Raw genomic sequence first — 27,297 nt, forward strand, 5'->3', positions numbered from 1 at the left:
AGTGAAGATCTCTATGCATATGCAGTAACATTCAGAAGACATAGAAATATGTACATAATGGAGCTAATCCTACTTTACTTACATAAATAGAGTTGGAAATTAATATAAATTACCTAAGTGAACACAGCTTTAAAACACATGTATATCACATGACTTTAAAAAATGTGTTATTTTCAGTATACAGAAATCGTCCTGTATTGTGAAAGAGTAATTTCACTAAAGACAACACTACTCATATCTGTGTAACCACAGCTGTATGGTATCCTAAAGGCAAAATTTATTAGCAGCACTAAATACAACTAGAACTTCTGATGTCCAATGAAATTCTGTAAACATTGAAATGTAGTTTTAATTATTTAAGTCCTTTTTGCTTACAACCCCCCCAAAACATTGCAATCTACTATGATTTTATGAGCAGATTCAGATTACGTAGGAAGTAGCTTCCATTAAAAAACAAACAAGCTACTGAGTTTATAACTTGTTTCCCTGGGTCTGCTAATAGCCTAAGTACCTCAGAAACAGACACCCAATTCATAAGAGCAGGGACCTTAAGTCTAATAGTGTAAAATTAAGATTTTGACAAGTCTGTAACCGTGTTTCTAGATCAAACATCTACTCAGTGGTAGGCCTCGAGCGGACAACTACACAGATAAAAACCCTCTAAACAGCAGTAAGAGTATCATGCCAAGTATATAATTCTAAGTTAAAAAAGTAAACAAGCTCTCTATTATCCTAATTGTGCTAGCAAAACATGTGGTTCTGGCATAGGCCTGTTTCGTTGAGTGAACCAACCAAACATCACTGGAAAACTCACTAGACTGTCAATATAGAGAGCTTAGAGAGGATGAATAAAGATGTGCTTTCTTTCAGAGTTTTACAACTACAGTTCCAAAAGAAGAGGAAGGAAAAAAAAAATCACCTTATGAATTGCTTTTTATTTATGTGATATAAGAAAAATAAATCTTTAATTCAGTAGTCATCCCCAACTTCTAACAGAGGACAGTATGCTATATCACTGCCAAGCAGGCATTGAAGCAGGCAGAAGCATAATAGAACTAAATGAAAATGGATAGACAAAGGATGGTTATGCTGAAGTTGTTCTTCCAGGCTGACAGCTTTAGACATTTAACTGGTTTCCAATTTATCTGAAAATATAACTGCAGCTGCTGACATTTAAAAATATATTATGCCTGAAGAAACCAGCTAAGTTACTTTGCTGGGACTGCATTACGTTCAGGAGAACTCTTAGCTCAACAGACTTGCCTGTTTGCAACACTACTATCAAATCTTCTGGTTTGTAACAGGAACTTCCATCATAAACCTCAGTGGCTGCTATATTTTGTCAATAGCAAACACTTCAGAAGGCTTATAAATGATTGGTTTTCCTGGACTATGGTACTTCTACTCAGACAAAAACAGCTCATCCACCTGTACTGCGCTGAGCAGATGTGAGGCACCTTCAGTTTAAAAGTCTAACACAACACCTGCTTGCACTAACAAACTCCAATGAAAGGTTCATGGACAAGCCTCAGCAAGGTCCAGCCCCTTAGCCTCTTTGCTTCAAATTGTTTTCAAAGGAAGGATAAATGAATTTTAAAAACATTATTCAGACTGGCACAGGTTACACAACTTTTTAAACATGAAGTACTTCGTGTTTAATTAATATTTAACTTCATCAACTGAAGCTAAATATTCCAGAAATATGGTAAAATTCAGAATTTCACTTATCTCAAAACTTCTTTCCGTTCTTTAAAAATTAATTCTAATAGGAATCAAGACTTTTTACTATGACCCAAAGATAAATGGATTTTCCTGATTATTTGTAATTCATTTTTCTTCTGCCTGTTTGGGAACTCAACTATGAAGTACACATAGAATCAACTTATCAGCCAACTTTCAAAAGAAAGATAAAATCACAGAGTACTACTCTGCCTACCCTAACAGACTTTTCTTTTGCCAGAGGACAATTTTTTTTAATGCTGTTTAGATAATAAGTCCAACATCTGCTAGACACTGTGGGCTTTTTGGTTGGGTTTTACAAGTTGTAGTCTCTTCTTGGTGTACACCATGGGATGCACACCAAGCCAGAGGTAGACTGATTACAACAACAGAATGTCTTGAGAGAGACTTACATCATGGGGAGTGGCACTCTTCTGTTCTAACTTCCAGGTCTGACCTACTAACTCCTCAACTTGTTCTCAGTTGAGGGAAAGAAAGAGACACCATCTAGGAGGCCACACATCTCATTATAATACATGTGTCAAAAATAGCCAAGAGGAATCATCCTTTTAATCTACTTTAAAGGATGTCCAGGTTATCTAGCTCACATTTAATTTTCAAGCATCTAAATTAAGAATCACACAGTAGTAAAAAAATGAGAGCCCCATTTTAAGGTAAGTGGTAGAAACACCTATTATATGATAACTTTTCCCCAATGGACAGCTGACATTTTTCCATGTTGTTTGCTATACTTTTTCAACTGACCTGTTTTACTCCTCATCGGCAGGGAACTTCCCAGACATGAACCATGTACATGTATAAAATTATACCGCAGCCAAGAGAAAAAATCCACTAACACAGAAATCAGTACAGGTCCTACACAAGGAGTTATTTGGGCCATGTTTGTATTTTATATTCTGAGGGCATCTAGTACATCAGGAGTCCGAACTCAACAAGGAACTGTGCTTGTTATTGTCATGTACGTAGTTAATATATAACCAAACAGGCACATACACAGCATAGGAAGTCTCCCATCTCAGAGACACCATGGGACATCTCCCCTTGCTTACTTGCTTGATCACAGTGATTCTGAAATCTGACAAATTATTTTCCTGAATTAGCTATTGTGATTCTACTCCCATAATTCGCATGAAAAGAAATAAAATAAGAATCAAGTGAAGTGACATACCTGTGGGGCATATCCAGGAGGCACATAAATTGGAGGCACTGAACCATTTGGGGACATCATTGGAACCTGAGCAGGACCTAAGTGGGTTACAGAAATATTCAGTACAACACCATTTAATAATTTGAGAAAGCTGAAAGAACATACCGAATAGCAAAGTCTCAGTGAAAAATATACAAGATAACATGGATAAACAAAGGCAATGAACTGTACAGACAGAATTACAGCAAAGGGCACTCTTTGAAATCTAAAAATCAGTTGAATCGAAACAAGTTAAAAAAAACCCACTGGCAGATATTTCTCCCTTTTCTGTCAATAAGCTCAGAGGAGAGCTCATGTCAAATCTTAACAGATGACAAGTCAAAAGAAGTGACCCAAGATGAAAAGACAACAGAAGAGACTTTAAAACAAACAAATCAAAAAGATATTTGAAACAAATTACTGAAAGCAGTTAAAGAGTTACAAGGAAAAGTACTTAAAAAATTGCTATTCTGTTATTATGGTCTTATCATCTAAAGTAGTGTCAGTAGCACAGCAGTGGGAAGTAGCAAACTGGTCACTAACTTAAGGTCCCAGGGAAAAAGCCAGTGTATTACTCACTGGGAAGTCTACTCCTACTAATCGGAAAAGTCATGATACCATGATGATCCTTGTACCATGCAAACCATAAAGAATGGAGTTTGGAGGCACTTAGATGAATATGACACAATGGTAATGTGGTAAGGTGGCATTAGTAGATAAAGTATTGCCTGGAAAATCAGATACCTTCAAAGAGCACAGGGACGCTGTCACATACTTGGGTTTTCAAAAAGCTTTTGACAATGTCCCTCAAAGACTCTTAAAGAAGCAACTCTGCCTCTGGTTAAAAAGGGAAATGGTCTTTTAATGAATAACTGATTTGAGAACAGGAAATTAAGATATGTAAATGATCAGCTTTCAAAGTGGCTTGAGTGACCAAAGAAGTCCCACAGGCACCCAAAGAACCTGTTCAATGTATTAAACAAAACTTCTGGAAAAAAAAAACCAGGGAGGTGACAAATTGTTGTTATGTTCTCCAAGAGCTGCAAAAGATCTCATAGTACTCAATGACCAGATGATAAAAAACCAGAAGAAACAGTGTTGATAAATGTGAAGTGAAGCACCTGGGCAAAATTGTAAGTATTTATTTACAGCAATAAGCCAAAAATTAGATGTAAATAAACATACTGTGCAGCTACTACATATATTTTGAAAGAAATACCAGCCATGCGTTGTTTAGTAGCATTCGCAGAAATTAAAATTCATAAGTAACAGAACAGAGAACAAGCAGAAAACATCATTATGCTGTGGTATAAATTCACACTGTACTTTCAATATCTTGAGTAATATGTTTGTCTCCACCTTTCAAAAAGAAAACACAGAACTAGAAAAGGGGACACACACACAGAAAAGGAAGTTTACGCTGGCTTTTTACCTGTTTACCAGGAAAGATATAAGAGACCAGGATCTTTCCACCTGAAAATGGTTCAAAGGGCTGGCAGCAGAGAAATAGTAAAAGACTTCCCAAGAACCCCCACCCATAAACTGCCCACAAATGGAAAGATAGATCATTTATAATATCTCATTTACAAGAACCAGATATAGTAAATCAATTCACCGGGTAAGTTTTAAAACAGATAAAGGGATGTCTCATGAAATGCGCAGCTAAATTGTGTAAGTTAAATTGCTTTAAGAATACTGCAGGAACCAAAGATTAGGTTCAGATTGGGAGAGCTAGTCTGTTAAGGGTTGTAAAAAATACAAGATTTACTTTTGTTTCAGGAATCTAGAAACAAGAAATTTTTTTCTGTGTGCCTGTCCTGTCCTTATGCTGTCCCCTTCAGTACTTGATACTGGCCTCTATCAGAGTAGGCACATTGGCACAGGCTTCAACAGGGATGTCCTTACATTATTGTGTTTAAAACACACAAGGGAATAGTCACTGAAGTTTAATTATTAAAGAAAAACTGATACGCAATATAATTCGAGCAGGTTTTGTGACAAGAGCATAAGGTTGGGATTCAGACATTCTAGAATGCATTTTCCAAATTTCCAATTCAGTGTAGCGAAGCTATCAAAAGCACCAATCCAACTTAGTGCAGTTTCAGTAATATTCCTGAAAGGGTGTTCACAGCTCCACCTTAATGTTTTCTAAACTCTGTTAGATCTGCAAATGGAAATGCAAAGTACAGTATATAAGACTAGCATACCTCATTCTGATAAGTATGGGCTTGACAGAAAAATAAAGGCACCTATGTCTGACTGCCAAGAGCAGAGAGAAGGAATGAAAAGCACTCCTTAGAAAAGCAGCATGTAATCCAACTTCATTACACATGCTATAGGGACTTCTTTGGGATAAGATAAAGCAGTTTTCAAACATATTACCTAAAAAGAACCACAGCTTTATTATCAACCAAATGCTAACACACAACAGTGGGAAGGGGTGATGAGACTTTTTAACAATAAGGTCTTAACTGAATGATTAACTGAACTGTGTAATAACAAAGAATATAAGGACTACAGTAAGCTATAAATTGGGATCTGAACATTCCTCTGGTAGTTTTGCTCATCTGAAACTCAAAAATATTTCAGCAAAAGTTTCTCCTGAGTCTGAAGTGCTAAAAAGAAACAAAAGTGAAGTGAAAAGCAGCAAGAGAAACTAAAAAAGTGCTTTGCAGCGCTAGCTTACAATAAATGCAAAAAGGTCAACAATAATGGAAGCATATTTATTTTAAGTTGCCATTCAAACAAATAATGGTTTCAATTCTTACGTCAGAAGATGGATTTTACATGACTTGTATCTTGCATTGTTTACTTGCAGTTTTTCTATAATTAATATAAAACACTGACACTTTTATTAAGCTCACTATTTTAAACTGTGTAAGTTTCAAGTAAATTAAGAGCACAGTTACTTGAATTTTTTACAGAACACAATGTCCTTGGGGGATAAAGGAACTCTAACATGAACAGCCAGTTTCTTTGTGAACTAGTGAGTATCTGTGTTTGTCTTTTCTGTTTTCCTTTAAACATATAAAGAATATTGTTTAACAACCTTTTTAAAGCTTACTTACTTAGCACTTTAATCTCTCTAACAAACATAAAAAAGCAGTTATCTCCAATCCAGTACAAAGGTTGATCCACAAAGCCATTTTCAGTAAACCCATAACCTAGCAGTCACAAAAATAAAGACATAAAGGCAATGTATGAACCTGAAAAAATATTGCAGTGTTAGAATAGAGTCAAATCAGTAGCTTCAAAAATTGCATCCCATTTTTAGCACTTTAAAGTATCAGAAGTAATGAAAACATTATTTTGAATATTCAAGAACTCTAATTTACTCGTGATTAGACTTCCAAGTGGCTGTGAAATGCACTTAGATTGCAAAGGAACACCCAGGAAAATGGAAAGCATGGGACAAAAAGTTGGCAGACTTCACATGTATTTTTAATGAATACTGGGTTTTACAGTAAAATTACTGATTTCTTGACAGAAAGCATATTATAACCTCCAAAATTTTATCTAGAGATAAAATGTTATAAAAATGTGTTGGTTTTTTTTCCTTCGCTAATGTGAAAATCTTGGCTCTCCTTCAGTGAAATACACCACAAGAGTAATTTTCATGCTTTTAGGTATTGGCTAGGCTGTTGCATGACAAAACCGGTGTGCTTTACCATGACATGAGAATTACTATCTAGAACCAGCAGATAACAATATGAGGAATTAATGTTAAGCAAACATCTAATTTTCTGTATTGGGGATAAATGGAATTGACTTAATCCAAATCACTGTACTATGAATGTTGATTATTTGAATGTCGTAAGAGGACGTCTCAAATCTTCTGTATACTTTCAGGTATATAAGTTCTCTTATACAATAAGTGGAAAAGAAGTATTGTGGGAGAGAAAACGAACACATAACTATGTTACTTTATTACTGAAAAATGTCTCATCAAGCTCAGCAAAGGTTGATTTAACTCAACGCAGGATGTTTCACCACACTCTGTTTATTATTGTGCTAAAAATCGCAACAGCGGGACGAATATCTCCTTCCTGTAGCAACAGCAGGTGAAGTTCTCCAACGTGTCTATCTGAGTAGACTGTAAACCCCCCATTATGTTCATTACAGCCACCATAAACGTGTGGCAAAATTACCAGCGCTGCATCATCGCTGGGATCGTGACAAGCTGATCTAAGCATAGCAAAACCTGAAAACCCGAGGATACCGCCATCGTTCGCCTAGTAGATACACCATTTATTTTTTATTTCAACCATTAAGCATCGCTCCATTTTAAGTGTCTCCTAAAGGCGCTCGGCAAAGGTGCGCACACCGGATTCCCAGAGCCGGGGCCGGGAATGCTCTTCCGGGGCACTCCCCGCCCGGCCCTGCGCTACAGCACCCCGGCTCCTGCGGCCTCCCAGCTCACGGCCGCCCTGCTCCCCTCACGGCTCGGGGCCACCGCGGCCCCGGGCCGCAGCCACCGCCTCCGGGGCCCGGGAGCGCGTCACCGGCACAGGGGCCTGGCAGCGCTCCGGCTCCTGCCCCTCAGGCTTTTTTTCCAGCCACCGCAGCTCTCCCCCATCCGCCAATGCCGCACCACGGCGGGGCCGCCCGCCCGCAGCTCTCGTGTTTCACCGCAGCCCCGGGATCCTTACCGCTCATTTCGGGCCGGGCGGGCGCTGCTCCCGGCGCGCCGCGGCAGGCGGGGCGGGGCGGGGCGGGGCGGGGCGGGGAAGGGAGGGGCGGCCCCCTCAGGTGCGCAGCTGTGCCCGCTCCGCCCCGCGGCCGCTCCGCGCCCCGCGCTCCGCCCTTCGAGGGGCAGCGGCATCCTTTGCCATCCTGGGCCCGGTTTTTACTGTAATCTACCAACTGTCATTGCCTGCTGTGATCCGAGTCATTTAGCCGAAAGCTTTTACGTTAATTGGCATAATTAAGTGCTAAAGAATTATTTCGGCCTAGTCCTTCCAGAGGATTTTCCTTGAGCTGACCTGTTAATCAGTTTACACCTAAGAAAGGGAGTGCACAAACAGATCTGGTTGCAAACAAACACTTTCCAGGGCGGCGTTTGGAAGGCTGCAATGACTTTGATACTAATCTATGTGGATACTGCAGCTCATGAACACTGCTATACTTAGCATTAGTCTAATGTGAACAGTGATGAATCACTGCTATCCCCAGGAGGAAATAGCATTCAGGATTTACTGCAGCACATTAGGTTAACTATGGCTCTATAACCGAACACCCACACTTTGACATCACACAGGCGATGATATGCATCACTGACGCAAGCACTGACAGGATCAGACACAAAGGCCACAGCAGCTGAAACAATAGAGCGCACAGCTGACGTAGCAGCACACCCCTCTAACACTGATGAGCTGCAGTAAATCAATAGTCCCAGATGCCACAAACAGTTGCACCACTCTGTCTTTTACTTAAGGGCTAAGACTTCAAAGCTTTATTTTGGACTTCCAACAGCTACAACTAATTGCAAAAATCAGTAACGATAACCACCACCAATGGGTCTACATTTGTCTTGTAAACTGTGCCTGGAAACATACTTCCAAATCAGTACTTTACATTAATATCAGCAGCTTTACACATACTAGGTGCAACATAATAAAAGCAAGCAATAAGAAAAAAGAGAAGCAAGCACAGAACTTACTGTTAGGCCTGAGCTGGGGAAGAGGCACAGGAAGGAACTGTGAATGCTGCAAGGACACAGGCAATCAGAAGACTTCAGCTTGCAATGCTGTCAATTTAACATATTCCTTATGCTCTGAATTCACCCTGATGAAACAATCTCTTCCCTTCCCCCATCCATCTGTCTACTTTTGCCAACAAGGCTGGGAAACAGCAGCTGACAAAGCAGCAACATCAATTTAAATATATTAATTGGCTAAAAATAATAATAATAAAAAAAATCTATCAGCAGGCAGCAGGCTGGCAAACACAAGGAAACACTGAAGATAAAACATTATCATAGTTGCTTTCAAAAGCAGGGGGGAAAAGCATCAGTTTCATCCACACAGACTTTGGAATAATGGATAAAAGAACAGAAAGCTATGAAGCCTAACTACAATATTTCTAAAGATCACATCCTAATAAGATCCTGATCTTTCCCATGAAACCACACATACATATTCTGGAGAGAAAAAAAAAAGGATGTGTAATCCCTTCCCATAGGCAAAGCGCAGAGATGACAGGTTCCTGTAGCACTTTATCATGAATATAGCTATCAGTTTTCTTTTATAATGGCCTCATGTACTTTCAAAGGAAAAAGGTGACAATGGTTTCTATGTTCAAATGTTAAATGTACTTTTACTTCACCTGTTTCTAAACAATGACCATGGTGTAATTTTGTGATTAAAAAAAGATTGCAAGTCCATGCCTTTGAACGGTGCAAACTTCACAACACACAGTTACACTTGGGAGCTTGCATAAAGATGATTGTAGTTGTTTGAGATACTCCAATAATAAGAGTTTTTATATGTACTTTCTGAAGCAATTGTGTGGCACAGTGACCAACTCTATCCTACTTTGTTAAAAAAAAAGTACTGATGATTCAAAGATATTAATGTGGAAATACAACACACACTTTTGTACTGTGCATCCTAGACTGTTAAATTGCTCTATTAAGTTTGCCGGTTTAGGGTAATGATTTAGTAACTACGTGGAAGAGTTAAGTAAAAAATTGTTCTTTCCCCCATAGTCTTTCAATTTAAATATCAGGTGAACCATAAATCACTCAATTTCAAAGGAAGTAAAATGTGATATACCATTCTTAACATGGAGAAGCTTTGATAAAAATGTTTTTATTCTTAGCAAGAAAAATAATCTGCACTCATTCTAATCTAACTGCATTGCATATTTGCTGGGCTTTTTCTTCAAGGAGAGCTTAATTTCCTAGCACCAATGCTGAGCAGTACTGATGCACAACTTTTTCAGAATAATAACTTAATATTTGTGCATACTGCTTAATCATGTTCCATTTGATTCACAACATTCAGAATAAACTATAATTTAATCATCTAACAGTTGTTACCACTAGAATTTGTGTTTTTCTAACCAGGTGGTTTTATTTTTTATCCCCATATAACACTGCAGACCAGGTAGTTAAAAAGTTAAGCACTGCTACTGACAGCTACTTGTGGTTAAGAGGTGAAAAGCACAACTGAGTCTCAATACTTGGTGTGTAGACAGTGGCTTCTACAAAAGCGTTTGTTGATCCAGAGAAGACAGATCTTGGAAGGAACATTAACTTCATCTTCCTTGCCACCCACCACCACCTGCTTGTGCTAAGAATGAGATTACATAATATAATTACTTGTAAAGGCTTTTTCAGCATCCTGATATTCAACTTATTACACTACTGAGTTATTTTTTTCTGTGCACACCTACCTAGGTACATTGCCTTAAAACTAGAATGCAAAATTATCTGGCACATTCTGCTGTTGCAGACCCGGCATTCAGAGAAGCTCCCCTTCCTTTGTGCAGATTTTTTGATATTCCCCCTCCCCAACTACTATACACACATACACACGCGTATGTATATATATATATATATACACAAACTATGAATTGAATGTGATTTATTGAATATTACCTATACAAATGTAATGTATAGATTAAGCAAATCATTAGCATTCATTTAAGTACTGAAACAATTTTACCAAATTCTAGGGTAAGGTATTTTAAAAGTATGGATAAGAGAGAAGACTCTGTGGATTTAAAAAAAAAATCTGTTTGAGCAAACTGGGATTATTACAACACATATAGTGTCAGAAATCCTAGAAAAAATTATTATCAGAAAAGGCTGCCAAGAGAAAATTTGGTAACTAACTCAAATTTTTAATTCTATTCAAGGCAGACATTAAAGATGTACTACTCCGAGTCCCTGGAGTCTACTAATAACTGAAAACCTTCAAGTTGTTTAGATTCCGAGCTAATAATATAAATAAATACAATGTCCATTTAAAACAAAATCAAAGCAGAACAAAAATTATTACGATTATAAGCAGCTGAAATCCTTCTAGTACATAAAATAAATACAAAACACATCTTTCTTTACAGGAACCAATTTGGGAGTAGTCATTCCTAACTAGAAGACATAAAAAGAAGTTAGTAGGACATGAATTGTCTCAGTTTTCCAGAAGCCCCACAATCCAGTATTCTACATGATAAGCCAGAAAGATGGAAAAATACGTAAATCTAGAATGACACTGACTCCACAACTGGAGTTCTAGAGTGCAAAACCAGGGCTAAATCTTGTTCTTAGTATAACGTAAAAAGTTAATGACAATTGCTGATTTTTAAAAAACCCTCACACTCAACAGCTCTGCCTCACTGAAATTTTACTCCCTTAGATGCAATTCCCTGTAGTAGGTGAGTTTGCTGTTCTGGTCAGATAAAAAGATCATCTCTAACAATACAAAGCAATGGAAAGAGTTCAGTCCTACAGGACTGCCTCTCTTCACACTCACTGCATACAATTATTTTTATGCCTACATTTGAGGGGTTCACTTGAGTCCACTAACCAAGTTTTAGCAACACTGCAGTTCCACAAAGAAATGTTCATGTAGGTTTCTAAACTATGAAATAAATTTTGAAGTAACAGTTTATTACACAGTTTTGTTTCAAATAATGAGTGGAGAAAACAATCCCTGAAGCTGACAATTCAAAAGATGACATTTGCAATGTGAAATCCTTCTGTCATGACACAAACAGTAGGGAAGAAGCCCCAGGCAAATTATACAGAATCACATGACAAAAGAGAGACAAAAGACCAAATTGAAAACATCTGATGTCATACACCTTACACTTTGCAGCATCTAAACCAAACACTTGGCCTCACCAGGGTGATTCACTGGCTACCTCCAGAGGACAACTCTCTGCACATTTATCAGGGAGTCACCTCATACTGAATGACACAAATCATTAAGCACAAACCATGTGCCCTCAAGCAGATCTCTGGTTCAGGCCTGCTCTAGTCACTCTTCTGTCCAATTTCAGTAGAATATATCAAGTTTTGTCAGAGTGGATTCCTACTGTCAGAAAAAGGATTCCTACTGTTCAGTTAGTAGGTAGACTAAATTCTGTGCTATGCTCAAGCAGACTAACCCCACAGCTTGCTCCTGGCCTAGGAGAGTGCTATGAACACCAGACTATGGAATAATCAGGTCACCTCTGCTGAAGATGGACAACTAGAAAGTGGAATGGAACATGCTTAACTCCTTTAATCCAAGAGCTTCTAAATGGAAAATACAGAGTAAGCCTTTAAAACAGAATCATACAGTAATTCCCATTATATCGACAAAAAAGGCAGCTTGCTTTCCCATGTATTTTCCCTCTGAAATCTTTTTTTGAGGTGAAGATGCCCATCTCTAAAAGACAACACGGAGAAAAGTTTAACTTAGAGTATCCCCGAGCCTCATGGCTAAGGGACTCTGCTGGAATTGGGGAGCTACAAATTCAGATTCTGTGGTGCTTGTAGAGCTCAGATCTCTCTGGTTACAGGCGAGTGCCGTAATCAACTTCCTGCTGCTGATTGCGTTTGCGATCATATAGCCCAAGTAAACACACAGCCTTTCTTTATGGAGAGACAGAAAGGCAACTTTTATATACTGTCTCTATATGTCTGGCTTTTGACTGCCCCTGCAGCTTTATGTTTTGTACAATTACAGGCATATAGTTAAAACAAGACAAGCAACAGATTCAGTTTGCTTGCTAGGATTAGATCCTGATTCAATAGGTGTCCTGGGCTGCATGTGAGACTTTTGCAGCTAAATCTAAGTTACAGCTAAGGTGGAATCAAACATCCTGAATGTGACCCCTTGCACAGTTCTTTCCACAGACATATTTTTCTGTCTTTTCCCTGTTCTCTTTTCTGTCTTTTCACTAATAACAAGAAAGCCTATGAATGCAGCTACAATAGGGGATGCTCTGAAGACAGCGGAAATAAAAGTTGACTAAAAAACTACTGGTTTTGAAAATTCTTAACATTGCAACTGACATGATAAATACTTCACCATTTAGATTAAGATTTCTGGTTCTGCTAATGACTTAAAGTCCACACAAAAGAATTTTCATGTTTAAAAACTTTGCAGAAATTTGATCCTGAATTAACCCCAAATCAGAGTATGCATAAAAAAGCACTGATATTCTTAGTCCGACTTAGCAACATAGAAAGGCGCCATGCTTACTATAAACACATGCAGCCTCTTCTGTAGTGAAATGTTTCCATTAGCACACAAATCACTGAATAGTATCAGCCAATTCCCACTGCAAACCTCACATTTTACTATTTTAAGTGATTTGAAAGTGTTTTTCAGGATCTGCATTAGCTAAAAAAAAATAAATTAAATAATCTCAGGCTAACTAATAAGACTTTTTAAAATTGTATTCACATCTTTTAAATTGTTATAGCATTTGAAATTTAAAATTTGGTCTTTTTGGTGTTTTATGTTACAAAAGCTCCTTGATTCTCCACAATGAGCCATTTACGGATCCCTTCAACATGGAATTATTTTCTCCAAATCTCAAACAATTTACCACAAGGGGAAGTATGTAAGCTCAAGTATTAAGTGCGTCTATGACAAAGATTTTTGTTGATAAAAAGCTTTCAACATTGTTAATTAATACGTCCAGAAAGAAAGTTATCTGGAAAAGCAGTAAGAAGGGCCCAGACATAAAGATAAGCCTATACAATTGCAGTGTTCTCTTCAAATTCAATTTGCTCTGTAACCAAATATGTTTTAGCAAGTAACATACCCACTGCTTCAGCAGCCAAAATTAACTTGCAGCCAGAAAGAACTATGTTAGGAATCTATGCACCTGTGCCAAACAAGAGGCCAGGGATGAAACAACGAAGACTCACACATACAAAAGCTGTCATTCCAAATGAGAAGAAAGGAAAAAAGACAGATGCATACAGTGGAGTTCCTTACCACACATTATGTATGCATCAATATGTCCCTCTATTAAGAAGCCTAGATGAGAAAATTGCTTAATAGCTGGAAAGTAAATGTGTCCTTTGTGCAGAAACCTTTTCATTGCTTCGCTACTGCCTGGATGCAGGAGATCTGTATTATCTGTTGCTGGACCGTGAGGGCTTAGGGACTGAAAATACCTCATGAATCAAGTCTATTCACCTGCCCTTGCAGTTTTATTCCTCTCCCCCACTATCATACATCAAGATCCATCATAAATGGATTCTACATAAAAGCATGAAGATCAATTTTAAAACAGTTCTTTTACCCATACATCTCCCACTGGACCGCTGTTCTAGAGCACTACTCACCTACATAGCCAGAAGGTTTCTTGTAATTAGACAAAAGTCATTTCACAACTATTTGACAGCCACTAGCTCTGGCATTCTTTTTTTTTTTTTTTAAATCCCTGGTGTTTTCTTACCAATTCCTAGTAAAACTAATTTTTAGCCTAACAAACCAAGCTCTTTTACTTTCTGTTTATATTCATTTTCCTGAACAACACCTGGAATCAGCTTCATTTATTCTTTTGTAAACGTGAGTTATCAAATTACAGTTGAAGTCTCAGCAGAATCCTGTAAAATGCTACTAAACATCTCAAGCTATAATAGCAACAACTGCCCTGATGCATTTTATGATCACAGTAACCGTTACAGACACATTATACTGGAGATAAGTATTATCTTTTGAGTTAAACAGCTTGCCTGCTTCTTCCTCCTCCTCAAGTTTCAAGTGAGGAGATCCCCATCTATGCATCCCCATTAATCTTATGCACAACTTTGCATTGTATATAACTGCATTTCACCCAGTTCAGTGGCACCATTCAAACAACACTCTTTTAGACAATTAATACATGTTCTTGTTGATCTTTTGCCATTTCTGGAATACAGATTTCCTATGCCATTAGAGTTGTCTGGATGACCAATTTTTCTGAAACATCAAGTATTTCTGGAATATCTCATTAGCTGAAAGATACCCAAGTGCATTGGTTACTGAATGATTAAGAAAGGACATATTTACATCCTAGGCTATCTGTGCATCATGCTTTAGCCTTCAATCCTTTCATATTTCATCCAGTATTTAGAACTTTAAAAAAAAAATAGGGAAGGTTGTATTTACTCTGATGAAGCTCTTCTGAGATAGTGATCAAAAAACATTCTGTGCTATGCTTTCAAGGAGGTATGCAGGTATCTGGCCTCAAGACTCCACTGCACACCTGCAGTTCTTTACACTGCATTCTCTAGTCCTTCTATCTACTTTCAGTGGCCTTCATATCCCCTAAAGCTAGATCCTACACAGATATAACCTTACCCAACATTAAGTCTCTTTTTCTCTGTGGCATGTTCCCAGGCACTTCCGACCTCTGTCCAGCTCTCTGAAGCTGCATAGAAACACTTACTTCCGAATGTACTACTTGTCCAGACCCAGCAGCACAACAGTGCCACAGAAAAAGATGATCCAGCACCATACTTTTATGCACTTCTGAAGAAAACTCCAAATCCAACACCCTTCTATTTAACTACCGTCACCAACATGAGAGCAGATTCTTTCCCATCAAAAATAATGGATACATTTTTCAGTTGAGAGGACAAGGCTCAGTAACTTAGAAAAAGTGACAACACACTGAAATTCCACAAACATAATGCACAGTTGGAAAGCTATTATGGACAAGTCAGTACTCCGGATGGCATTTTAAAAACCCGATAGAGGATGAACTGGAGAAACAACCTCCAGATAAGGCTGTGTGGGCATATGAATAGTCTACTATGTGTTATGTCTTTGCTGGAAAGGAACGCAAGGAAACTTTAATGTGTATATAGCCACAACTAAAAGAAAAGATAGGATATTTCCAAGGTACGTTTTCCTCTTGCTGATGCAATCTTCCTTTGCATAAGAATTAGAAGGGTGTGTAAGCATAAAAATATCTCTTTTACAAATATTTAATTGAAACACTACATAGATAGCATTTCAGATTTACAACCTGTGTAGAAAAGCACTTGGACCAGAAGTAAAAAGTGATCTAACTCTCAATAATCAATCTCAAAACCTCATGCTTGCCAGTCCTCTTGTATCCATCTGCAGTACAAATCAGAGAAATGAGTGGAAGTTAGAGTCATACTAGAGGACTGGATGCCAGTCCTCTGCATCTCTAATCAGTATTTGTTAATATTCACTTTCACTTTTCAGCTCTCTTAGCAGGTGACTTTTAAAACTCATTCATGGTGGAAGAACTTTAACTGGTTCCAGTTGCTCAGACTGCCCTTGTAACTTACTAAATATTTGCACTCATTTATGCACTGTATAGCCACCAGATGCTCTCAAAACTGCACTGTCACAAAAATGTCACACTCTAATTGGAGATAGTCACTCTGCTTTCGATCCCAATTCAGAAAAAAATCTCTTTCGGAAAAAAACATAGTTTAGCTTTCAAACTTCCCCAAGTGGGCTTTAGGCACTCCAAGGATCTGCCTGCAAGACACCTTTATTTGTATGTATTATCATTTGAAAAATAAGAGTAAAAAGTCAGGTAAGATTTCAGATTAAACTGAATTTAAAAGCTAAGTGAGAGTCAAAAGTACCTTTTTTTGTACATCTAACAAAACAAATCTTTGCCTGATCACAAAATAAGAAACAAAATACAATACATGGAAAGTATAACAAAAAGAATAAATGCAAACTTAAGTATGTTTCATGTAATTTTCCAAAACTACCTGCTACTTAAGAGCTTTACTGAGATGTCTCTTTCTTGCAAAAGCCATAAGAATTAACTCTGTCAAGAGTGGTGCCTTTCAGAGTACAATCTCTTCGAGTTTAAGCAGCTGAGGATGCAACTCAGTAGCACTTCACTTTAATAGCATCTTTCCAGAGACTATCCTAAAGGCAACTTGTGGGAAAAACAGAGAAAAAGAGAAAGGCTGACAGCTCTCTGTAGACACTTCTTTGTCCTTCTGTTTGTCATCTTCAACTTTCATTCTGATTCATTCTTCATTCTTAGAAGGCTGCAGTATCATTAACTTACATTTTCTGGACCTAACAGTTCTTTGCCTGTCTCTTTCCAGGAATTTGACTGTTTCCACCTGCTTTGGTTGTTTGCTTTGGTTTTTTGGTTTGTTTTGGGAACTGGCTTGCTAAAGCTGTTATTTTAGGAATATGGCTTTCCCTACTTTTTCCTACTTTGAAATTTTGTCTTAGTCCATGGTCCTCTTGTGGTCTTTGTTCAGCACAATCCTTCAATGTTAAATGACCTGTCTGTATTTCGTAAGATTTTTCTAGGATTGTTGAAATACTGCATTAGGAAGAGGCCATCATGGGGAATACTCACTACCCCACTCACAGTAACTTACATCTCATTGAAACTACAATTCCACGTTAACTCCTTTTAAGAATTATTAATATAGACTATCGGTTTGACATTTATAGTTCTTACTGCAGCTCTTTCTTTGGCTGCCTTGGAAGGTATATCTGTTCTACTTTTGAATACAACTGTCAAGATCATCCAAGGGAAACACAGTACACAGTATTTATGAAAATGGCCCATATATAGGGCACCAAATGGAAAGGATAAGTGAAACTTCCGAAGAATGGGCTATGGGGAAAACAAATTGAGAACAGGCAAAGGAGACAAACCATATCCTCACAGAACAGCTGATTAATCAAAAGGGAAGCAAAGTGTAGTCAGCTTCTCTAGTAGCTCCAAATCCATTAACCTGAGACTCATCTACAAGTTATTGGGTGTTGTACAGTCATTTGAAAAAACCTGAGGCTCTTTGGATGGTGTCCTAGGGCACCTGCTCTAGACAACTGTGTTTTCTAGAAGGACAACTGGAAAGCCACTTGAAGTGTGAAAAAGAGCTTCTCTTTGGCAAAAAGAAACAAGAAAGAACAGCACCATATATAGCTGTATTTACTACCCGTGAATTTGGTCCTTCTAACTGTTTGAAACCTCATGTGATTACATTGTTTCTTAATGGCTTTAAGTGGCTGAACTTACACAGTTTGTAACTGGTCTTTAACTCACATTACACAGGAGCTGTTTATGTTTGTGCACAGCTAGGCTATATGTTTGTAATGGCCTTGTTATCTTCTGCATCTTCTTTCTTTCCCTCATTTGGATAATAAACTGCCTTAGATGTAAAACAGATTGCTGCATGTCTGCAAAAGGAAGAAGGGGAAAGGAAGTTTTATTACCATGATTTTAAATATAGTTGAAGAATATCATGATCATGTAAGTCATGCAAGCTGACAAAACCTCAGTCATTTCACAGACAGTCAAAAAAAGACAACTATTAATTTACTATTAATAACACATGCACAGCCATATCTATCAAGCCATGTGCTGCTGATTCATCCATTAGGAAAAAAAAACTAACTAAGAACAGAATTAGAAAATCCCTGGATTCAAAGTTGCAACACATAGTTAGATACAACATGCTTGTGAGAAAAGTGTACCTGGATCTACCAGACAACTCAGTAGCCTTGCATGGGCAAAAATTAAGGAAAGGGAGACTAACCTCCTGGTCTCTTCCCACTGCTGCCTTGGCCCTCTGGTTACTCAAGAACTTCTGGCACCAGCGAAAGCATGGAGGCAGAGCAATGTCAGACCCTGTAAACTGCTGGCATGGCTGTGGCAGCCTGGGCATGTATGAGGAACTCGCTTTGTTTTGAGGAACTCTGAAAAAACAATGGCCAGGAGAGTTGCTCCACAACCAGGAAGACTGTTTTCCTTCCCAGTTTGTCTGCCACCCTTCACAACTACCAAGTGCTTGACAGGGGTTCACAAGATAAGGCAGGCATGACTACTTTTTGAAGTACAAATAAGACAAGAGTAAATCAAGTTAATTCAAAGCTATTTCTTATTAACAGTAATTCTGTGATAAAAGTTTGAATGCTTTGACAGCTAGAATTTAGCATCAAGAATTTAGCAATAAAACCTTAATCTCACAGGGTGAACTATAAAGAACTTTCCTGGGGTCTCATCTAAAAATCTGTAGCATTTGCCAACAGGTGACCCACCAGCATGTACTCATACTGTACACAGCGGTGAAAGAGAATCTAGCAAAAGTCCTTTATGCACAAAGTTCTAACCTTTCCATTTTTATGAAACTCAGTACAAAGTCCACTTAAAAACATTAAGTTTGAGTTTCTATAAAATAAAAGTTCCATTTGCTTTTAAATAATCAGATAATGAAATTAGGAAACTTCTTCCTCTATTTAATAAGCAATCTTCATGAATCTTTATTATTTCAATCAACTAGGTTGCATCCAATCAAGATATAGAAAATGCTACCAGTGTAAGTTATGCTAAATGTTAGGACATTAAGTGACAATACTAAGTAAAATGCCTGCATCTCTGATTTTTGATTTAGTTCAAACTGCTAACTGCTTACATTAGACAAACTTTCTACCTACACTAGAAACCGAGAAGAGATCCTACATAAATTTTTCCCTCTTTTCCTCCCATAAAGCAAGCAATACAGGGCTATTTTTTCCCCATCGACAGCATAGTCAGGCAACAAATCAGACTAACTGACTGCAATGCCACAGGACTATTATAATATTGCCAGATGCAGGCCTGTCAAGCTTAACATGCTTCATACAAGGCTCATCCAACTGATTCCAGACTCAGGCAACAGTAGCACCTGCATCTCAGCAGTTTAAGTTAATACTTCACAGCCTTGTGAGCTAGACATGCCTGACTAGAGACATGGAAAACAAGTTTTAGGGTTATTCTTAGCTGTAACTTGGAGCTGTCACTCCATTCTCACCAGGCACCTCCAAGTACCAGTACCCTCCATGTAAGACCAGATGTTAGATGCTCACAGAAATGGATGAGCTCAAAGAGTTCATCAAATGCTTGAAGATAAAGACATTCACTGTGTGTACAACTGTGAATCAACACACCCAAATGAGGCATCTTCAGGATGTAACCTTATTTATTTCAGCTCATAATAGTCAGGCTTTAGCTCCACAATGGAGACACCTCATTTAGGTATCTAAAATTACGTGTTTGCATGCAAGTTAGGACTTTAAACTCCCATTACAGCAAGTGGAGATCTACTTGGTACAGACAGTGGAGCTTGGAGAGCTATTGAGCACAAACTGATGTCAGCTGAAAAGCACTGAGTGTACTACAGCTAGTGACTAAATCTTCACTAGTTTCAAATGGGAGCTTAGATCCCAGGCCACATGTAGAAACATACATTTAGACACCTAAAATTAGATGCCTTCAGTATGCAGCTCAAGAACTGATATTTCAAACAAATGTCTCCAGAACCTTCCTAGAGTCAGGCTGACTTTGCAGTGTGCAGCATACCAGGGAAAGTTAACTGATCTGTATATACAGGAAAATCAAAGGGGAAAAGGAGAACCTGACTGAACACCTTATGATGAATACAGTATGTTATGAACTCATTCACATCTCAAAATGAAATAAGATAAAAGTTAGAAAAATGTCTAACAGAAGAATGAGAAAACAGCTAAGGCAAAAATGTTATAGATATGTTTTGTCCATATAAAGAAACTGAATCTATTTAACACATTTTAAATAAAAACCAATGGCAGAAAAACTATGTTTTCCCTAAAACCCACTACAATCAACATTGTGAAAGACATCTGAATTAACACCTTTTGTAAAACGCAGAAGGGTTAAGTCTTCGACAATATTTGCACTCTGTTTATCAGTCTAAGGTATAAAAAGAGCAGGTCCTACTTAAAATTATTTCAGAATGAGACAGCTCCAAATCAAGCTGCTACAACCATGCTTTGCAGCCACTTTCTCTCATCATCTCGTTGCAACACAAAACAGAACTACGTCTCCTCTGCAGTCATACTCCCACATAGATGACCAATACCAAGATTCTTATTATTTTTAGTTTGACTGTAGATACCAAGAAATAAAAAAACCTATGAAACAATTATTAAATTGTGTATATTGAAGGCAATTTCCAAACAGAGGTGCTTTAAAGTTAAGCTACCCCTAGACTCAGCTCTGATCCTCTATAGGGACATTCTCAACCAAGAGTTAAGTAGCTGTAAGTCACTGTAGCTTGCTGTGACCCCATACTTTCAGTTGACTTGTCTTAGCTTCCCTCAATGCCTCTTATGAAGGCCCTCTGAATACTTCTGATGGAGATCCTAAAATTAATATGTAGAAGAGGATGTAAATCTAAATATCCATATCCAGTTTCAGCCTCACATAACATGTTCAGTCTACTACAGCATTGACACAGAAGGAATGGAGAAGACAACTGAGATTATTTACCATTTAGGGTGGGGTTGTTTTGAGGTGTTTTTTTTAAATGAATTGATGTATAAAAGTTTGTATCTGTGTTTTCAGAAAAGCTGCAAAGTATCATTGAAGACGAAAAGGAAGGCAAATTAACTTACACATATCATCATGTAACATTTCAGTTGAAATGAGAAACAGTTAGATGGAAACAAGGATAAAGAACTAGTTTCTTTTTGGGCTACAGAATGAAAAGAAAGATTACTTAGAGCAGCTTCTCTGGGTGGCTTCGGTACGCTATTCTTAACAGGAGCAGGTAAACCGAAGACTAGAACTTTGTAATACTCATCCAGGTTTACTTGTAAGGAGTTCATTATCCAGGTTCTTAAGCTACCCAGAAGACTAGAGATGCTCAAAGAGAGAACTCCTGTTAACAGTGTTTTATTGCTTTTGCTAGTTTGTTCCATTACTAGAGAGTTGTGTATTTAAATAAACATTCTTTTATTTCTAAACTTAGCCCAGTGCTAAAGTGGATACCAAGTAATTTAACAAACAAGATATGGTATTTCTAGAGGTGATGTCACCCTTAAAGTCAACATATAGGATCACTACTGCAGTGCCAGGTATCCCTGTACATTCTAAAATCATCACAGAATGACCGTGCACAATTCCTCCACTTAACACAGTGGTTTAGTATTTGATAATAAGCAGTGGTGGTCTTGGGAGAGAATCATCTCCCAATGACCATTAGCAACTAACAAAGTTCCTTCTGAGGGTTCTGTGGCAACTTGTACAGAATTTAGGATAGTCTTTAACAACCTCCAATATTAGTTTTAAATAAAACTCAACACTAAAGCACCAGATGATATGAGAACAAGATAAATCTAGAGGTTTTTTTGTTCAAATATACTTAAATAGCAGCTTGGATTTCAAGATGTTCAGTTTGGCTGCTCAAATGCTATCCGCAAACAATCAAAACCACACAAAACCTGACAGCAGAAAACAGTAGATAATAGATTAAGAGCAGTCCTGCAGAGGACTTGAGGATACTGGTGGATGAAAAACTAGACACTAGCTGACAACGCGTACTTGCAGCCCAGAAATCCAATCATACCCTGGGCTGCATCAATAGCAGCATGGCCAGCAGGTTGAGGGAGGTGATTCTGCCCCTCTGCTCTGCTCTTGTGAGACCCTCCCTGGAGTACTGGGTTCCTCAGCACAAGACAGACATGGATTCTTGGAGCAGGTCCACAGGAGGGCCACAAAAATGGTTGGAAGGCTGGAACACCTCTCCTATGAAGACAGGTTGAGAGAGTTGGGGTTGTTCAGCCTGGAGAACAGAAGGTACTGGGAATACCTTAATGCTGCCTTTGAATATATAAAGGGGGTTTAAAAAATAGATGGGGAAAGACTTTTTACCAGGGCCTATTGTTACAGGCCAAGGGGTAATGGTTTTAAACTGAGAGTAGATCAGATATAAGAAAGAAACTTTTATGACGGTGGTGAGGCACTGGCACAGGTTGCCCAGAGAAGCTGTGGATGCCCCATCCCTGACAGTGTCTGAGGCCAGACTGGATGGAGCACTGAGAACCTTGGTCTAGTGAAAGGCACCCCTGCCCATGTCAGGTTTGAACTAGATGACCTTCGAAGGTCCCTTCCAACCTAAAGTATTCTATGATTCTCTAACAGCTTTATTCACACAACATTCTGGATAATGGGCAGGTTTGGTGTTGCAAAGCTGAAGTTAGTCTTAGAATCAATTAAAGTTTGTGTTTCACTACTGCGGTCTCAGAATTGATGTATCTTCTTCTCCTCTTGGCTTCCTTGAAAACACTTTTCAGAAGTATTGCATTTCTTATTTCAAGAGAAAAAATTAGGTTAAGCTTGCTTAACTTTTATCCCAGAAACCAACCTTAATACTGATACTTCATTTAATTTCAAAGCATGGAGTATTTATGACTCATTCTAATTTACATAAGTCTTCTTATTCTATTATGAAAATGGCAATTTTCCTTTGCAGAGACATATAGAACATGGTCTCTCTTATTATGTCAAGTAACATTTAATAGCCTTTAGCTGTAACTTGGGACTGTTATAAAATGTGCTCAAGATGAGTCATCTTCATTCATTTATTCTGCAATAGGAAGAATTCATGAATGAGTGATCTGCAGTAATTCACTTCTACAAAGAGAGCCCATTCATACATTTCAAACCTGGTTTTCTGAATCACTGTAATGTAGCTGATTATTTCATTTTAACAGAAGAAAATCTTGGCTTAAGGAAGGTTTCCACAGAAGTCTGTGTATTTCTAGAATGTGAGAAAATTTTCATAAATCTAAAAGAGCTCTTTTGAAAATAAACATTTTGGTCTAACACATGGATACATAGATGTCTTCCTATCTATCTAGCAAGAAAAACACAGAGTTTTTAGTTAGAGACTGACAAATGGCTAAAATTGAAGTTGCATCAAGGGGGAGTAGAAGTCATCACTGTCAGACAAATCACTATGCAGGCAAAGTAAATCCTTAATAAAATCAGAAAAAATGGCCATTGGCACTCAGAAGTGCTCATTCAAAGCTGTATTTAGGTCAAAATACACACAATATAAAAACAACTATGATCCAATAGTGCTAACTACAGAAATAAAAAGTAATCACGCTTCTTATTCTACAGAAATAAAGAATAAAATACACACATTATTTTAAGTCATCAAAACTCCACCAAAATAAAGTAATAGGATTCACTAAGGATAAAAGGTGCCTTAACCATCACTGCTCTTTTGCCATCCTTAGAGAGTTCAAACCTGGAAATATTCTTAGGTGCATTTTCACCCCATCTTAACTCCCATGGAAGAGGCCCACATTAAGAAGCCACTTCTTTACTCGCTTAATGTAGTTCCAAAACAGTCAAGGCTTTACAGATCATCTGAGAGCTATACCAGCAAATAGATGGTAAGTCAATACAAAGACCTGTGTGTAAATGCAGCATTTTCTTCAGAAGTGTGGCTCATAGAAAATGCACTGTTTGTTTCTCCATTAATTAGTGCTTTAAATTTTCATTACTTCATTGATTCAAGGACAGCTCTAAACAGTCCCTTTAGTCACACCTCTCTTTTCTCCTGAAGAGACACTGACTCATTATTTTCAGGTTGAGAAGTTCTACCCTACGTATAGTGTTGCCAAAGTAAGGATAGTTCTCTTTACAAATAGAATATCTGACAGGAGCAGCACAAAGATTGACGGAGCATCTCAATGTTTCCAACAGACAAATATATGATGCAAGATAATACAATTAACATTATGGTTAGATTTATTAACAATTCACATTGACTTCAGACAGCACAATCTCAAGGTGAGCTGACCAGCAACCAAGCACAAGAGAAATCCAGAATCATCCAAGGAAGCGAGACTTACCAAATCATCCAAACTAATGTGTCTGGCTGTCTGCGCTTCTACTGGGAATCCAGAAGCAGCTCACTACTTCTCAACTTCCAATCTCTCATTTTAGCACTGTACTTACGTAATTTCAATCTTATATATAGTACATTCATGAAAAAGCTGCATATGCGCTTTTGCAGAGACTTTTAAATTAATACATTCAGAAAAGGGTATAAAGATGGGTAAATATTTACAGGAAAAACTAGATTTGAAAAGTATTAAGAAACATTATAATGACTAAATTAACTTCCCACTGATTGCATCTCCACTAAATTTCAGTCAACCTTGGCCTTCTTCATGCCTTTTTTAAGATAAGCATCTGTGTACATTTATCCAAACCATTCTCATTATATATTTCTGCATCTTTAACTTCGATTTCACCTAATAACTGAGTGCATACAATGAAGAAACAACCAAGGAACTAGTTGTGAGTTTTCTTTCTTTAGAGACAATGCAATAGACTCCTGCAGTTGTAACTCATTTTGCAGACTGGTCATTCATTTTGTAGACAAGTCAAGGGCAAACTATGTTTGAGAAGTTGTAGCGGAACAAAAAGGACCACCAATACCGAATTACTCTCTACAGCTTACACCATCTGAAATTGTTCACTTTATACAAATCTCTACACAGAAAACAGGACAGTAGACACTCCATTACTTGCAATACATATAATGAAAAAAGCTACAGCATCAATTATTAAGCCAGACAGACCTAACAAACCAAAAGGTGGAAAGATCCATCGGCATAGCTCTCAAAACACAGAAATGTCTCAACAGTGGCAAGAATAGACCAGAAAAGCAATATTCACAAGATCATGTGCAACTCGGATTCTGTACCAAGATTAGTGAATGCACAGATATGAAAAAAACTTTATGCTCCCTATTTAACTACCAAGTATAAGCCACAATTTCATCTCCAGGAAGGAGGAAGGACAAGGAGAATGTCTGTGTGACAGGAGGTTTGCAAAAGCTTTGGAACTGATCTGGGAGGTAGGTTTCTAGATTGTCACTAGCACCTTTCAGGAAAGTTGTAAATACTGTACCTCAGCTTACACTTAGTGAGTCCCAGGAACAACTGCCTAATAACTGCTCATGCTCACTTTCATATTTAAAGCATGAAGAAATCCACAGCTGAATCAAATCACAATGGCGAGCTGCCTCCTCAGAAAGAAAGCAGGACTAGGCAAGGATAAAACTGTACCATGAAAGGTTAGAGTGTATCTATAAAGATATGATCTCAATATTTTTGCAGTTCATTAAACACTTCCTGCTTTGAAGGCGATCATGCAAGGGAAGTGTCAATTAATTCCCCACCACTAAGCCCATTTGATAAACTAAAAAACAGAAGCAAACATGCAATACATAGCATTCTCCTCAGTATTTTGTGCAACAGAAACAAAATACATCTTATCTGTTCTTTAACTTGAATTGCAAGACAAAATTCACTATGTTCCCCTCAGGTAACTATTACATATTCCCCAAGTAACTATTACATACCATATTTCAAATAAGCCCTATAGAACCATGAGCTGCAGCACTGATTCATTTGTGGCTCAAAGGATGCAACAATACCATGCAATCAGCACAAAGTTTTGAAATATGGCATTAACAGATGTGTAAACTTCAATAAACTGTCAATATAAACCTAATTACGATTCAAGGCCTCCTTTTAATAGGTTATTTTGTAGCCAAAAGACCTGCCTATAACACTGGAAACCAGACCTTTTGATTCTTCTCAGATTGGAGAGAAGAGGGAAAGGAGATGAAAATACTTGCTTCAAATTCCCATAACAGTACCTGTTGAAGCTGGGCCAACATTCAGAAAAAAAAGAAGGTAGGATTCACTGGCCCAGAAGATAGTGAGCAAAAATTTGACCCCATAGCTGAACCTGTGGATAATCTCTTAACACAGTAAAATGGTATTCTAAACAGCAATAGCTGACTGCTCATTTCTTGTGGTACCTCTTGTAGAGATGCTTAACTGGTAGTTCCTGACATTCAGAATAGAAAACAATACCCAAACTGACCATTGCATAAGGGGGTGCTACACTTAGCTGAAGCATTTGTATTTTGAAGCTGCAGTTCCTAGAACTCAGAAATAACACAATTTGGCCCACAGAGATGAGAAACTAGTAGTGGGAAACAATGTCCACATGACAGCTGAAAATAAAAAAAAAATCCTCCTCAAACCATATTAACAACTGTAGCTTTTGATTTGAGGTCTGTGCAGTAAATGAGGTTAGTCAGAAGTTGCTATAACAGCACTTCCCTGTTTGCTTTGCAAGCTGAAAATGTTCCCCCCCTTCCCCTCCCCAAGAAATTTAATTTCATCTAATATAGGGAAAAGTACTTTGTTTATGGTAGGGAAATCTAAATCCAATGATGCTTAGAATATAGTATTTTATGTCTTTAAACAGCTCTTGTATTTAAAATAAGTTCTGTCAGTCTTTTACTTTCAACACCACAAATTGCCTTTTATTAATCCTGATTCAGACTCAGGAAATATTAAAATAAATTTATCAGCTTTACCTGTAATGCACTGATACTGTCCATCTTCTCTTCTTATTGTAAATGTTTCCCCTGGATTAACTTGCACAAGAATAACCTTAAAAATAAAAGAGTGTTTACAACCATTACATAGGAATATGTTACAGAAGTCTGGTATGTGCAAAAAAAAAGAAAAAAAAATTTTACTGGGAAAAAACCATTTTTTTTCCAGTTAGTAAAT

General features: G+C 37.8%; 1 protein-coding gene across 9 annotated transcripts in view; it reads right to left on the reverse strand.

The window, feature by feature from the left end:
* FNDC3A (fibronectin type III domain containing 3A) overlaps positions 1 to 27,297 on the reverse strand; it is a 115,510-nt gene that overhangs the window by 47,880 nt on the left and 40,333 nt on the right. For 4 of the 9 annotated variants that reach the window (XM_051779300.1, XM_051779303.1, XM_051779302.1 and 1 more), the window contains 2 exons: positions 27,099 to 27,174; positions 2,909 to 2,985 (listed from right to left, as the gene is read on the reverse strand). In XM_051779300.1, coding sequence (XP_051635260.1) covers positions 2,909 to 2,985; positions 27,099 to 27,174 — 153 coding nt within the window. Of the gene's footprint in view, positions 1 to 2,908; positions 2,986 to 5,994; positions 6,091 to 7,575; positions 7,629 to 8,585; positions 8,632 to 27,098; positions 27,175 to 27,297 lie in introns of those variants that run through there. The other 5 variants (XM_051779304.1, XM_051779306.1, XM_051779307.1 and 2 more) reach the window with 5 other exon arrangements.

Source organism: Manacus candei, unplaced genomic scaffold (assembly GCF_025592945.1).
Source record: "Manacus candei isolate 608988 ecotype Guabito, Panama unplaced genomic scaffold, ASM2559294v1 h1tg000014l, whole genome shotgun sequence".
Classification (NCBI taxonomy): domain Eukaryota; kingdom Metazoa; phylum Chordata; class Aves; order Passeriformes; family Pipridae; genus Manacus; species Manacus candei.